The sequence below is a fragment of the Dryobates pubescens genome, chromosome 18 (assembly GCF_014839835.1).
Source record: "Dryobates pubescens isolate bDryPub1 chromosome 18, bDryPub1.pri, whole genome shotgun sequence".
Taxonomy (NCBI): Eukaryota; Metazoa; Chordata; class Aves; order Piciformes; family Picidae; genus Dryobates; species Dryobates pubescens.
Window position 1 is genome coordinate 22,818,905 of NC_071629.1, and position 14,446 is coordinate 22,833,350.

General features: G+C 59.8%; 1 protein-coding gene across 3 annotated transcripts; it reads left to right on the forward strand.

Annotated features, from left to right (window-relative positions):
• Positions 1-3,809: 3,809 nt before the first annotated feature.
• LOC104296354 (sestrin-3) lies at positions 3,810-11,415 on the forward strand. 3 transcript variants are annotated; one of them, XM_054169597.1, is made up of 9 exons: positions 3,810-3,973; positions 6,728-6,931; positions 7,114-7,296; positions 7,391-7,621; positions 7,705-7,816; positions 8,056-8,177; positions 8,567-8,757; positions 9,391-9,535; positions 10,076-11,415. In XM_054169597.1, the coding sequence occupies exons 1-9, from the start codon at positions 3,908-3,910 to the stop codon at positions 10,163-10,165; spliced, it is 1,344 nt and encodes a 447-aa protein (XP_054025572.1). In that variant the 5' UTR covers positions 3,810-3,907; the 3' UTR covers positions 10,166-11,415. The 3 variants fall into 3 exon arrangements, with proteins under 3 accessions (XP_054025572.1, XP_054025571.1, XP_054025570.1); XM_054169596.1 differs by lacking the exons at positions 8,567-8,757; positions 9,391-9,535; positions 10,076-11,415 and having other exon boundaries at positions 8,041-8,515; XM_054169595.1 differs by lacking the exons at positions 3,810-3,973; positions 8,567-8,757; positions 9,391-9,535; positions 10,076-11,415 and having other exon boundaries at positions 6,005-6,931; positions 8,041-8,515.
• Positions 11,416-14,446: the final 3,031 nt, after the last annotated feature.

Genomic DNA, 14,446 nt, shown 5'->3' on the forward strand with positions numbered 1-14,446 from the left:
GCAAGGGGGCTGCCCAGGGGCCTGACCCTAGCTGATGCCAAGCCCAGCTACAGCCTAGCAGGCAAGAACCACTGGTTGACTAATGAGGACACAGGGGCTGAGAAGTACCAAGGGCCAGAGGAGTCAAGCGTGGGACAATAATAAGATTGGCAAGGGGAATTGTGAGCATGTTCAAGTGACTTGCAGCTGAGGTGCAGGAAAATACACAGATCACATAACTGTTGTTTAGCCTTGAGCCTTGTGTGTTTGATAAGCAGAACATCTGTGTTTGGCTGACACAGGCCTGGGATAGACTTAGAGGCACCCTGTGGAACATGCCTGAGATCTCGGCCCCGCTGTGGCAAAGATCAAAGCACAGTGGCGAATTGCCTTGCAGTGCTCCCTGACGAGCAGGCAAAACCAGCAGGGGCAGTGATGCTGCAGCACGGACCCAGCTCCGCGGTGCCTGAACCCCTGCTCGCCTGCCTCTGCTCGGCTGCTGCTTCAGGGATCCCCCTCGGCGAGGTGCTGGAAATAAATTCACTCTTTGCATTTCGTCCTTGGCTGTGTGGCTGTTCCTGTGTCCCACCTGTGCCAGCACTCACACCCAGCCACCGCCGTGCCAACCCCAACCCCGAGGGTGCTGCCCCCTGGGGCACCGAGGGAGCCCAGCTGTCCCTCTGGGGCCTCGCCACTCCTTCACCCACACCCCAGCTTTCTGCTGCAATAAAACTCCTTGGCACCGGGGGTTCCGCTGGGCTCATCTGCTCGGGGCAGTGCTGGCAGAGCCTGGCCCACCTCTGACCCCCGCAGTGCAGGGGGGTGGGCCCCAGCCCCACTGTCCTGGGCTCACAGCAGCAGCACCTTCATTCATACAGAGCACAAGGGTGGTGCTCCTGCCGGCCATCCCCTGGGTGCTGCCACCCGGGCACAGTGTGGAACGCACTGTGGCTACACTGGGTGGCACCCTCAGGCTCTGGGCTCTGTCAGGGCCAACTGCTGCCCTCAGCCCTCACTGCTCTCCCTGCAGATGGCCAATGCTTTCTAGCCAACACCAGCTGTGCCATCCTGGTGGGGGTGCCTGACACCAGTAAGCCCTGGCTGTGGGGCAGCAGCTCTTCCCTTGTCTTGGCAGGAGATGCCATGCAGGCTGAGGGGTCCCCAGCTTGCCATGCTGGCAGCCTGCAGCCACCTCCCAGATTTTCTAGATGTTATCAACCTGCAGGATGAGCTGGGCACTCCCAAGCTGCTGTTAAAGCTTTCTGGTCTGAGAAAGGGCCAACAAATTCCCCCCGGCCTATGGCACCTATGGTGTGTGCAGGGTGGAGTTTAGACTGCCTGGGAAGCGTCCTGGCAAATGGAGGCCTCCAGTCCCTGGAGATGCTGGCAGTGCTGCAGGCAGTGAGGCAGGCAGGCAGGACTGCAGGGCTGTCCCACAGGGACTGAGGAGGGGCACACACGCTGGTCGAACGTGTCCAGAGAAGGGCAACAAGGCTGGGGAGAGGCCTTGAGCACAGCCCTGTGAGGAGAGGCTGAGGGAGCTGGGGCTGCTTAGCCTGGAGAAGAGAAGGATCAGGGGTGACCTCATTGCCCTCTACAACTACCTGAAAGGTGGTTGTAGACAGGAGGGGGTTGGTCTCTTCTCCCAGGCAACCAGCACCAGAACAAGGGGACACAGTCTCAAGCTGTGCCAGGGGAGGTTTAGACTCGAAGTGAGGAGAAAGTTCTTCACCGAGCGAGTCGTTCGTCATTGGGATGTGCTGCCCAGGGAGGTGGTGGAGTCACTGTCCCTGGAGGTGTTCAAGAGGGGATTGGATGTGGCATTTGGTGCCATGGTCCAGTCGTGGGGTCTGTCAAGACAGATTGGACTTGATGATCTTTGGGGTCTCTTCCAACCTTAGTTATACTGTGATACTGTCATACTGTGGTCCTTCACACCCCTCCTAGAGTGCCCCAGGCCAGTGCTGACAGATAGGTGAAGGGGCAGCAATGGGAAGCATCTAGGTAGCTGTGCACAGGCATCAGGGCCTGGCTTTGGTGGCAAAGATCCTGCAGCTGCAGGGTGAGCACGTGCACAGGAAGCAGGTTGGCGTGCTGCAGATGCTGGAGGAGAGGACACCTAACATGGAGACTGTTCTCAATGGTGCAAGGCCAAGGAGCAGTAAGGGGCTGCTGGTGGCTCCTAGGGCAGCCAGCATGGCCTTGCCAACCTTCACTAAGACCACCTCTGCCCTGGGGACAGGTGCACACTATCAGTTGCAGGCCAGCCCTTATCACCTGAGGGCTCTTGCACCTCGTGGGCACACAGCTCAATGCAGAAGCTGCTCCTGTCCCCATGCTTTGTTGCTCCTGCTCCCTGCTGCCCTGTTCCCCTCATGCCCCACAGTCCCATCCTTATGTCTGCTGTGCCCCATGCCCTTCACCCTCATGCCCTGGCTTGATCCCATGGCTGCTGGCTCAATATGGCCTGCTTTTCTGTCCCCATGCCCCAATACTACCCTCATGCCCTGTGTCCTCCAGCATCCTCAGGCTCAATTCCCCTGCCCTGCCAACCCTGTGACCATATCCTCATTGTCCCCACACCGCTTCACCCCTTCACTGCAGCCCCCAGTGCTCTGCCTCTCTGTGCAGGCAAAGGCATTGGGGCAAGGCCTAGGTAGAGTGAGGATGGAGTGGACCTGGCACAAGGCAGCTTCACCCTCCAGAGCATGTCTGGGGACGGAGAAGCAGGAGGGACAGCTCTGAGGCTCAATAAAGGCTGGGGCTGCCCCTTGGCTGGTGCTATCCGTGCGGATGGTGGGTGGCAGCTGAGGGAGGGGATGAGGACAGGGGCACACCACCATCACTGGCAGAGCCACTGGTACAGCCACAGCCCTGGTCTCGCCTTACAGAGGGATGGAGCCCCGAGGGTGGGATGGTTCACATGGCAGAGTCTGAAGGGGGGGGGGCGAGAAGGCGTCCCCCGGGCCTTCTCTCATGGCTGCCGGTCGCAGGGCATAGGTGCGGCTGAATTCCTCCATCCTCCTGCCTGCTTCACAGGCAAACTGCTGTCCGGCCATTGGCTGGTTGGCTCCGCGGGCAGCACCGGGCATAGCTCCCCTGCCCGGGCAGGGAGAGTGTGAGGGGTCGGAGGTGCTGCCGGGGTTCGGGGGTGCTGTGGTGGGCACATGAAACTCCACCAGGGAATCGGGGCAGCAGGAGGGGGGCGATGCTTCCCCGTACCTAGATCTTCGACTGGGAACAGGAAAGGAGGAGGGTTACAGCCGGGAAGGGTGAGGAAGGGAGCACCGGGGGCGATGAGTGAGGCTGGGGAGGCAAGGCGGTAGGATGTGGCTGGTGACAACAGCAGGAGGCACCCTGGGCTGAGCAGGCGGGCGGAAACGGAAGAAGGGGATGAGGAGAGTGGGACACAAAGAGAGGGGTAAACAAAGACAGGGGGACACAAGGACAGGGGGACACCAGGACAGGCGGAAACAAAGACGGGGACACCGGGACAGGCCTCGAGCCCAGCCCCACTGCGCCCCCCAGCGGCTGCCCGCGGCAGGCAGTGCCTCTGCGCCTGGCGGACAGGAAATTTTCCACCTGCCCACGTGGTACATCGGGTCCCGCCCCCTCGAGGCCGATAGGAGACGCGGCGCGGGCAGCCCTGCCCCCTCGCGGCGGCGATTGGTGAAGACGGAGCGGGGGCACGGCCCCTTACGGCGGTGACTGGTGGAAGGGAGGCGATGGCCCCGCTCCCTCACGGCGGTGATTGGTGAAAGGGACGCGATGATCCCGCCCCCTCACGGCGGTGATTGATGGAAGCAAAGCCCTGACCCCGCCCCCGCGGTCCCCGGCTCAGCGCTGCCGGCAGCCGGGACGGGGCAGGAGGGGGCGGGCGGTAGGGACCGGCGCCGGTCACTGGCGCTGCAGACGGCACCGGCTCACCATGATCGTGTGTCCCCAGAGCGTGCAGCATCCCCGAGGAAGTCGGTGCCAGCGGCTGCCGGGACAGGTAGGACCAGACCCGCCCCGCCGCCGCCGGAGCCCGTACCGGAGCACTGGACTCGGCCCTGCTCGCCGCCTCCGGCCCGGCGCGGCTGTGAGGCCAGCGAGACATAATCTCCCGATACAGTGACCGGCAGCCCAGTAGCGGTGCCAGTGCAGCGGCTCCGTCCCCGTCCCCTTTGTGCGGGATGCGGGAGGCGCCGTGCCTCCATCACTGCCAATCAAACTTGTTTTTCTCTCTCCGCCTGCACTGCCCGCAGCGAGCACCGGGGGCGCTGTGGCCGCCCGCACAATGGACCCCGGTACCGGTTACCGGTTGCCGGCTGCCGGCGCCGGGCCTCGCACCGCAGACACTGGCACTTCCCCTGCCCCTCGAGAACCGGGGCAGGGGACCGGACGAGACGTGTCCGCCCCAGCGAGCATCACCGGCGGGGGCCCTGGCCCTGGCGGAGCTGTGGTCTCCTCTTGTAAAGGGAGGGAGGAGGGGATCACATCACCGAGCCTTGCCCAGCCGGGGTCCCCCAGCCCTTCTCCCATGGCTCCCGGCACCGCCCGGCCTTTCTCCCGGTCGCAGGGCACTGGAGCGGCCGAGCTCCTCCATCCTCCTGCCTGCTTTACATGCAAACTGCTGCTCGGCGATTGGCTGCCCGGGCAGCGCCTGGCATAGCTCCCCAAACCCCCCTGCCCGGGCAGGGAGGGGGGGAGGTCGGGGGTGCTCCTGGGGTTCAGGGGTGCTGTGGGCACATGAAACCCCTCCTGGGAAGGGAGGCAGCAGGAGGGGGACGATGGTCCCCTGTGGCCAGGCCTTTGAATGGGCGCAGGGAAGGAGGAGGATTATGGTTGGGAAGGTTGAGGAAGGTGGCACCGGGGCGATGAGAGAGGGAGGTGAGGCGGGGAGGGTGTATGTGGTGACATCAGGAGGCCCCCTGGGCTGAGCCGGTATCATGGGGAGCAGGCAGGAGTGCCCAGCTGGGTGATGAGGAGTTGCCCTGTACCTTTCCTTTATCCTCCCTTTCCAACCCAGCTGTCATCACCTGGAGGAGAGCAGGGCGAGCTGGTGGCCTGGAGGCTGAGCCCTGGGCTCCCACACAGGTCATCACTGGGGACCATCTTCCCCTGGTGAGAGTGGAAGGGGACCAGTAGCTGTAGACCCAGGGGTGTGCTCAGGGCAGCTCATTTCCCTTAGCAGAAGGACTCTGTCAGGGACTTTTGCAGGTCACTTCTGGCTTGCACCTTCTCCCAAAGGACAGAGAACTCATTGCTCTTCTTCCCTCCCCATCTTAATTTAGGGACTGGTTTTTTTTTTGGACCTGCTTGACCAAATGGGAAGAGGAAGCTCCAAATGGCACAAAGTACATCTCTTGATACCTGAGCCAGTGTGTTTGTCACAAGTGCAGGGCAGCAGAAAATAGCCAGAGCTGCTTCCCTGTGCTGCTTGTGTGAGTGCAGCTGCTCCATGCAGCTGTGTGGCTCAGTCCCTCTCTGCTTCCCCCTTACCCTGGGGTGCTCCTCTCCATGCCCCTTGGCTTTGCCATCCTTGCTGGTGCTGCCTCGACCCCCTGGGTCACCCCATGGCAGCATATCAAGCTGCTGCAGAAGTGAATGCCCTGATGGCTCTCTGATTGGCAGGATAGCTGCTGGCAAGGTGAGGTGCCCAGGGCATGAGGGGTCCTGGTCAGCAGCCATGCTGGGACTGATTTACAGACGTGCTTCTGGTTTGCACTGTGTCACGGCAGTCACCGTGCCACCAGCCTTTGGAGAGACAGGTGGGAGGAAGGTGGTGTCAGGGTGGCAGATTGCTCCCAGGTGAGACTTTGATTGGAGCCCCAGATGGGAGGTGCACCCTCTGCCTCTCAGGGTGCTGCCTGGACCGCTGTGTGTGAGCGGCAGCCATGGCTGTGTGACAGGAGCTGGCTTCTGCTGCACCCATGGCTCGGTGCAGGTGAGCTGCAGGTGCAGAACCTGCTATCAGGAGGTGTGGCAAGGGGGTTGTTGAGGTGCAGCAGCTGCCAGGGTGACTTTTGCACATCCCCACCCTCTGGTCCCACCACTCTCTCTGGAGGGACAGGGGCGGTGTGGCTCGTGGCTGTGTTTGGCTGGGGTGGGTGCTGCTGGGTGTGTATGGACCTCCCTCACCAAGCTGCCCATCTGTCTTTCCACCAGTGGGCACACCTGGTGCTAGCTGTGCCACTTAACCATGTGCTGTGGGACCTCCTTGGGCAGAGTGTGGGAAGACCTCTGAGCCCCTTTGTGTGCTCCCAACCAAGTGGTGCATGCCAGAGCATCTCTTGCCCCTTGGCTTGCTAGGCAGAAGCATGGGAGCAGCTCAGCTGGCACCACAGCTCTCCTCCTGTCCTAGTGCTGGGTGGGAGGCCTCAGTGCTGGTGGTGCAGGGTTCAGGAGATGAGGCTGATGGGCTGCTCTACTCTGGAATGTCTCCCACCTGTCACATTTCTCCTGCTCTGCCCTTGCATTGTCACTAAGGCTGCAAGGAAACATCAACTGTAGTTGGCTCTTTGCTTCTGCTGCCCAGGCAATGTCCTCTCCCAGGCAGAGACCAACCTGTGTTTTCTTGCAGCCTCTTCTCCTGCTAGCAGTGGCCCCACTAAGCAGTGCTCTCCCCAGCTCTCTGATGGTGTTCCTTTGGGGGCACCAAGCTGGGAGAGTGGGTCCCAGCCCCTACAGAGCCCGGGCTTGGCTGGTGTGGGCTGTTGCAGCAGGAGTTGCTCTAGGAGAGCTAAGCAGAGCCTGTTCCCGGCAGGTAGTGAAGATGTCCAGCAGCGACCCTGAGCGCCCCCAGCTGCTGCTTGTGAAGGTGCTGGCGAACCGGGGGCGGCTGGAGGCGGTGACCCAGCAGATGGGCTACCACCCGCAGTACCTCGACAGCTTCCTCAAGACTCAGCACTACCTGATGCACATGGACGGGCCGCTGCCCTTTGACTGCCGCCACTACATTGCCATCATGGTGAGCACCCGAGGGCCAGGGGGCTCCTGCCCAGCCCTGCCAGCAGCCAGCTCCTGCCACGGGCTTGGCTGCAGAGGCCATGAGTGTCACAGAGCGGAGGGTGGGTGGGTGGGGGGGCGCTGGGTCCCAGGACACCTGCCCCAGGGGTGTAGCATGGAGGTGCTGACAGGCTGCTCCTGCAGGCAGCTGCCCGGCACCACTGCCGCTACCTGGTGAACCTGCACGTGCTGCAGTTCCTGCAGGCGGGGGGCGATCCCCAGTGGCTGCGTGGCCTCGACTACATCCCCCCCAAGCTCCGCAACCTCAACGAGATCAACAAGATCCTGGCACACCGGCCGTGGCTCATCACCAAGGAGCACATTGAGGTACCGAGGGGGCCTCTGGGCGTGGGGACGGCGGCGTGCCCGGGGGTGCCGGCACCCTGCCTGCAGCACACCGCTGTCTGCCTGTGTCCTGCAGAAGCTGCTGAAGATCAGTGAGTGGAGCTGGTCGCTGGCAGAGCTGGTGCACGCTGTTGTCCTCCTGGCACACTGCCATGCCCTCGCCAGCTTTGTCTTCGGCTGTGGCTGCGAGCAGGACGAGGGGCTGGGGGGCCGCGGCTCGCTGAAGGCCTTGTCCCCTGGTACCCAGTGCATCTGTGAAGCCAGCAACGGCTGCGGCCAGGAGCTGCTGCGCGTCAGCCGCAAGCGGGTGAGCGCCGGAGGCTGGGTCTGCAGGGGGATGGGGACGTGGCTGGGGCCGCTGCCCTCACCCCTGACCCTGTGTCTGTGCAGTCGCTGGACTCCTGCATGGAGCTGGATTCTCTGCGGGAACGCATGCAGCGGATCCACGTGGAGACCGAGGGCAGGGAAGAGATGAGGCTGCTGCAGCACGACCGGGAGGAAGGTGAGGGGCAGGGATGGAGGGGGGTGAGCAGGATGGGCATACCTGGCTATTACTCCCCTGTGTCTGCACTTACATCTTCTGTGATGTGTGGCTCAGAGAGGGGCTCCTGGGATGCTGGTGGGGAGGGAAGAAAGCAGTGATGCTTCCCAAAGAAGCAAGGCCCAGCTCTTGCTGTGTGCTGCAGCTGGGCACAGGGCAGCTGTGCATCACTGACTCATCTGCAGGGCTCTCCCCTCTAGCTGATCCTGACGGGGAAGTCACCGGTGCCACCAACCTTGCCTGCTACATGCAGGACCCTGACTTTGGATACCAGGACTTTGCGCGGCGCGACGAGAATCAGACGCAGGTATTCAGAGTCCAGGTGAGGTTCCTGCTCTCCCGGTGGGCAGCAGCCCAGGCTCCTCTCCTCTCCTCGGCTCCTGGTGGGGAGCAGACAGTCATGGGGGTACCAGTGCAGCCCAGATCTGGCGCAGCTGCTTTTGCTGGGGAGCTCAGCCCTGAGAGGGGACCTGCCCCACTAGGCCTGGGGAGAGGGAGGTGGTCTGTGACTTCTGTTCTCAAAGGGCCTCCTGTAGGCAAGGGTCAGAAGCATTCAGAAGCTGGCTGATGAGGGCTATTGTGATTTGTGGCAGTGCTGCCCCCAGACCAAACCTATTTGATTTTGCTGTGTCCCAGAGTCTCCAGCCTTTCCTGGGAACATGCCCTGGAGCCCTTTTTGCGGTTGCAGAAGGCTCTTTGTGTGCTCAACAGGATTACTCTTGGGAGGACCATGGCTTCTCGCTGGTCAACCGGCTCTACTCGGACATCGGGCATCTCCTCGATGAGAAGTTTCGGATGGTGGATGGCCTGCAAAGCACTGCCATGGCCAAGAGGCAGGGCTGCGAACCCTCCGTCTTCAAGCGGGGCATCTGGAACTACATCCACTGCATGTTTGGCATCAGGTAGGGAAACAACCTTGTGGTGCCCTGGGGAGAACCAAGCTGCCAGGAGTGGGGGAAGGGTGGGGCCCTAGGGTTGTCTTGCAAACGGAAAAGAATCACAGAATGGTCTGGGTTGGAAGGGACCTCCAAAGGTTATCCAGTCCAACCCCCTCTGCAGTCAGCAGAGACATCCTCCACTAGATCAGGTTGCTCAGAGCCCTGCCGAGCCTCACCTTAAATATCTCCAAGGATAGGGCTCCAGCCACCTCCCTGGGCAACCTCTTGCAGTGTTCCAACAGCCTCCTGGTGCAGAACTTGCTCCTCACATGCAATCTAAATCCGCTCTTCTCTAGTTGGAAGCCATTGCCCCTGGTCCTGTCACTGCAGGTCTTTGCAAAGTCTCTCTCCATCCTTCTTGTAGCCCCTTCAGGTACTGGCAGGCCACTACTTGGGTTGCCTGGAGCCTTCTCTTCTCCAGGCTGAACACCCCCAGCTCGGTGAATTCCCTGCCCGGATGTTGGGCGAGGCAGGGGATTGCTGCTCAGCCTCTCTGGCCGTGCGCCCTGTCCTGCAGCGCTGCTCTGCCCTGGGCAGAGCAGAGGAGGTGCTGTGCGGGGCCGTGGTGCTGGCTGTGACTCCCTGCTGTGCTGGCAGGTACGATGACTACGACTACGCGGAGGTGAACCAGCTGCTGGAGAGGGTGCTCAAGGTGTACATCAAAACTGTCACCTGCTACCCAGAGAAGACCAACGCTGAGATGTTCGACAGGTTCTGGAAGCAGTTCAAGCACAGTGAAAAGGTGAGGCAGCCACTGGTGTGCTGGGGCCAGGAGCGGGCAGGGGCTGCAGGCGGGGGTGTTTTGGAGGCTGTGGGGGTACCAGAAACCTTTGAGCCACCAAATGAGTTTGAGGTGGGCAGGGGGGAAATGGAAACTGGCTGCTTGTAAGGGGTTGGGCTTACCATGGCATGGGGGTGCCTGAAGTGTGGTGAGCACAGGGGCCACTGGCAGCATGGGCATCCCCCAGGCCCTTATAGCCCATCCAGGTGAACTGTTGGTCCAGCTGTAACTCACAGGAGTGGCTGCTGTAGGTGGCAGGGACTGTGCCAGCGTCAAGCCCAGCCTGGCATTGATGGTGCCAAGTGTCCCTGGCATGCGGCTCTGGGAGGCAGCCACAGCCTGCAGGACTGGGAAGAGGCAGAAGGGGCAGCTGCCTGTGCTGGAAAAGTTGGTGACATTTTTTTCCCATGCCAGAAGACTGAGTAGCCTGAGTGGGTGCTTGCTTGCAGCACTGCGGGCCGCACGCTGCAGCTGCCTGAACCTCTCCTGCTTCTCCGCTAGGTCCACGTGAACCTGCTGATCCTGGAGGCCCGGATGCAGGCCGAGCTGCTGTACGCACTGCAGGCCATCACCCAGTACATGATCTCCTAGAGGCTGGGGAGCTGTGCTGCGGCAGGGCCGGGCACCACCCCCCCTGGACTCGTGAGCCTCGTGCTGGGATGGCCGCCGAGGGCTTGCTCACTTTAGCTGCCCTGACTGTCTTGTTCTTTTGCCCGCCCCCCACACCCCCCGGGGGGCTCGCTGAGTGGTCCCGTTACGTGCAATTACCAAACTGTGAGGCAAACCCGTGCTGCTGAGATGTCAGTGTGATGCTGGAGACTGGAACGTGCCCAAGGAGGACTGCCAGAGGCGCAGGAGGGTGGGAAGGGACTGGGGCTGGTTTCGAGGGCTGCTCTCCTGCCAGCAGAAGCTCCGTGGCGGCGTGCTGCAGGAGCCCTGGCCGCTGCAGGGAGGCCAAAGGGGAGAGCTGGTTTCCTTCCCTGTGCTGCAGTGGCTGCCCTTCTTGCGATCCACCCTTTGGTGCTTGGCCTCGTTGGGGTGATGCGTCTCACTTGGGAGCAAGTGGCAGCAGCTTGTGGGTGCATTGCAGTGTCCTGAGTTCCATGGTCAGGCAGGGAAGAGTGCAGGCTCCAAGTCAGGGCTCTTCTCCAGCCCAGCATGGGAAGGGGATGTGCTTGCTGCCTCCGTGTCCCGTCCTTTAGGTCTACGTGCCAAACCCCTCTGGGATGGACAAGCAATGACCCAGGTGAACTCCAAACTGTGAAGCTCTTGCTGGCAGGGTTCCCCTAGTGCTCTCACAGTGGGTTGAGAAGGCCTCTGACAGTGTTCAGGCTCTGAAGGTTCCTGCCAAGGACTTTGGGCAGTCCTTTTGGAGGTTGTCCCAAAGGCCCTCATCTACCCCCTAGCAGCAGAGGGGCAGGAGGAACAAGGAAAGCTTCCTGAGTTACTGTGGCTTGTATCTTCTAACCACGTTGAGAGGGCTGAGATCCTGGGCCCAGTCCCTCACTGTTTACCAGCGTTGTGGAAGAGCCTGCAGTCAGCAGAGAACTACAGAAAGCTGCTTGAAGCTGGGCTGTCCCTGTCTGAGCCTGCACCACTGCTCCAGGACTGCTCTCTGCCTGTGCAGCAGCCCTGGGCTGGGGAGGTGCTCCAGAGAGCAGCCATGGAAGAGGAATGAGGCCACCTGTGTTAAGTGGGAGCCTGAAGCAAGGGCAGCTGTGGAGGCAGCCCAGCACACACTGCTTCAGTCGACCTGTTTACTGCGTAAATGTACCGGGAGAAACTTTGTGTATGGAAGCTACAGAAAAAGCCTATTTTTGCTATAAATATATTATGTTTGACATGGGTGCATGCTGTGTTTCTGCCAGATGCTGGGAATGTGATCCAAACCTAGATGGCTGCTCTGAAGGCAGGACAGCTGTGCCTGGCTGCCTGCGGCCCTGAGCTGGCTGCGGCTCCAGGAAATGTGCTCAGCTGCAGTGGGATCCTGCACCAACAGCTCTGGTGCAGGGCCAGCAGTGGGGCACCGAGTCTGGACCCATCCTGTTCAGCTCAGCTATGTCCTCTAACCGTGCTCTGGCTTGCAGAAGCGGCAGCAGTCACAGAAGGAAGATGAAAGACTCCATTAGCTGTCAACCCTGACCAGAAATGAGCACAGGTGCTGGCAAGGCCAGGGAGACTGCCAGCCTCAGCTCCCTGACAAGAAGAAAACATTCCCACATGATCTCAGGGCTAGAAAGCAAGAGATGAAGGAACCATCTCCTCCCATCCCTGCAGAGTGAGCAAAGCAACCACCACAGAATGAATTACAGAATGCTTTGGCTTGGAAAGGACCTTCAAAGATCACCTGGTTGGACTTCCCTGCAGGAAGCAGCTGCCCATTCAAGTACATCAGGTTAGGCCCTGTCCAACCTGACCTGGAAAATTTCCAGCAATGGGCACCTACCATCTCTCTAGGCAACCTATTCCAGTCTGTCACCACCCTCACTGTAAAAACTCTCTTCCTTCTGTGCTGCCCAAATCTTCCCTCTTCAGGTCCAAACCATCTCCTCTTGTCCTGTTGCAGCAGCCCTGATAAAAAGTCTGTCCCCAGCTTTCCTGTAACCCCTCTGTAAGTCCTGAAATGCCACACTAAGCTCTCCCAGGAGCCTTCTGTTCTCCAGGCTGAACAACCCCAACTCTCAAGTCTTCACAGGAGAGGTGTTCCATCCTTTTAGTGACCCTCCTCTGGCCCCACTCCAAGTCCACATCTTTCCTATGTTTTCCCAGAGCTGGGCACAGCCCTGCAGGTGAGGTCTCCCCAGAGCAGAGGGGCAGAATCCTCTCTCTCCAGCTCTGTCCACACTGCTTTGGATGCAGACCAGGCTGCCCTTGGCCTTCTGTGCTGCCAGTGCCCATTGCTGGCTCCTGTCCAGCTTCTCCCCCACAAGCACCCCCAAGTCTTTCTCTGCAGGGCTGCTCTCCATCTCATCAGCCCCCAGCCTGGACTGATGTTGAGGGTTGCCCTGACCCAGGTGCAGGACCTTGCCCTTGGGGAATCTCATTTCTCAGTGGCATTCTGCACCAGCTCTTGGTGACCATCAAATACCCAATGCAAGTTTTTTGCCTGTCCACCAACTGCAATTCAAGGAGTGACATTTCCTCCTCAGCAGTTTTTAAAGCACCCCTGCCTTGCTGTGCCTAGCCAGGCCAGTGCCATTTGTGCTCTTCACTCCTTCCCCTCTTTTCCTCCCATCTCACCTGCCTCCACTCCAAAGCACCCTGACAGGCTGTGAACCATCCTCAGCCTCTGTAAGACCTCTCCTGAGCATGAAGTGTAGAGAGCACACCCAGGGCATGTTCTCCAGCCCCATCCCAGGCAGGCAGAGCAGCTGGAAGGACAAGCTGGTTTGATTTAAGGGCTCCACATTCCTCACACTGCTCCACTGGCTCAGAGGTATCTCTGTTCCCCCTTGCCTTATGGTACCTGGCTGAAGCCTTCTCCTGCCCACGAAGGGCTCCTGCTCACTCACACACCTCTGAACAGGCCCAGGTTCCACTCTGACATTCATGTCTGTTTTGGATGGGCAGTTCCAAGGAACTATCTTCTAACATCACAAATGCTTCCCAGCTGTAGTAACCTGTGTGTCCTAGCTCTCCACACCTCTCGTGGATGGGATGGCTGAAAGAAGAGAGCAGCAGCAAATCTACCTCTCTGTTCCTAGAGCTGCTGACACTCAGTGTTTGAATGTAGCTGTGTAAAATGAATGTTGTCATCCACAGCACTCTGCTCTAGAAGGGCAAGGAAGGGGTTAGGATAACTCCAGACTAGTCCTGCTGAAGTGAAGAGTCCCCAGGGTCACTTTTAGGGCTTGGGTCCCTACACACTGCCACGGTGTTGTAATGAGTGGCTCTACACACTGCACAGCACACTGGAGGCTCTGTGGGCTCCCACAGTGTGACTCTTCCACCTCTGGCCTAAGCTAACAGGGCAGAGGAAAGAAACCAAGGGGAAAAAAATGAAGTCCTCCCTGGAGAAGCAGAACAAACCTCATGAGACACAGAGCAGAGGATTACAGGTTTTTATTTGTCAAACATTCCCCCCTAGTCTAGTACATTCTACAGTCTTGCTAGCACAGATGGTAACAAAGAGCCTGCAATGGTTCAGAAGTTACACTGCTACAGAGCCAGCAAAAGCAGAGATTTATTCTGTAAAAACATGTGAGAAATGGGTGAAAGCCTGCAGAGGGCATGGGCTGGACAGTGTCAGCTAGTGGTGCCTGCCCTGTGTGCAGCAAACGTCTGTGCTAGCAATGCAGAAGCCCTTGCTGGATGGCACCAGCTGGAGACTGCTGTGCTGGGAGCATCATCCCACAGCCCCACCCCCACCGCCTCATGAAGAAGGCTCCTGTCAGAAGTGACCTATCTTCGATGCAGCCACACCTCTGGACACCCTGGGGAGCACCACAGCCCCAGCTGTGAACATAGCCTTCTAGCATCCCCCAGGACACTGCCTTAGCCAGAGCGCCACAAATGCACCACCAGCAGCTCCCGCAGCCTCTTCTCCCTGCTTGACACCACTGTGTCAGATGCAGCTTGGATTCCAACAGAGACTGCTGTCCCTTGACTACAAACACATCAGGGTGTGGGAGAGACAAAGACCACTGCAGAGGGGTTTCCTGTGGTGAAGGAGAGCAGCTGTGGAGCAGGGTTCCCACGAGCTACTCGGCTTTCACAGGGTCAGATCTTTCAGGCCTCAGGAGTCACTTCTTGCTTTCCCCACATTAATTAGAACATCCTGCTCATGCCACTGAGACAAACCCTAAGCTATCCTTGTTTGTGCTCCTGTCCCAGAGCTGATTGATTTGTGGCAGGGTTTCTGACAGTGGGTCC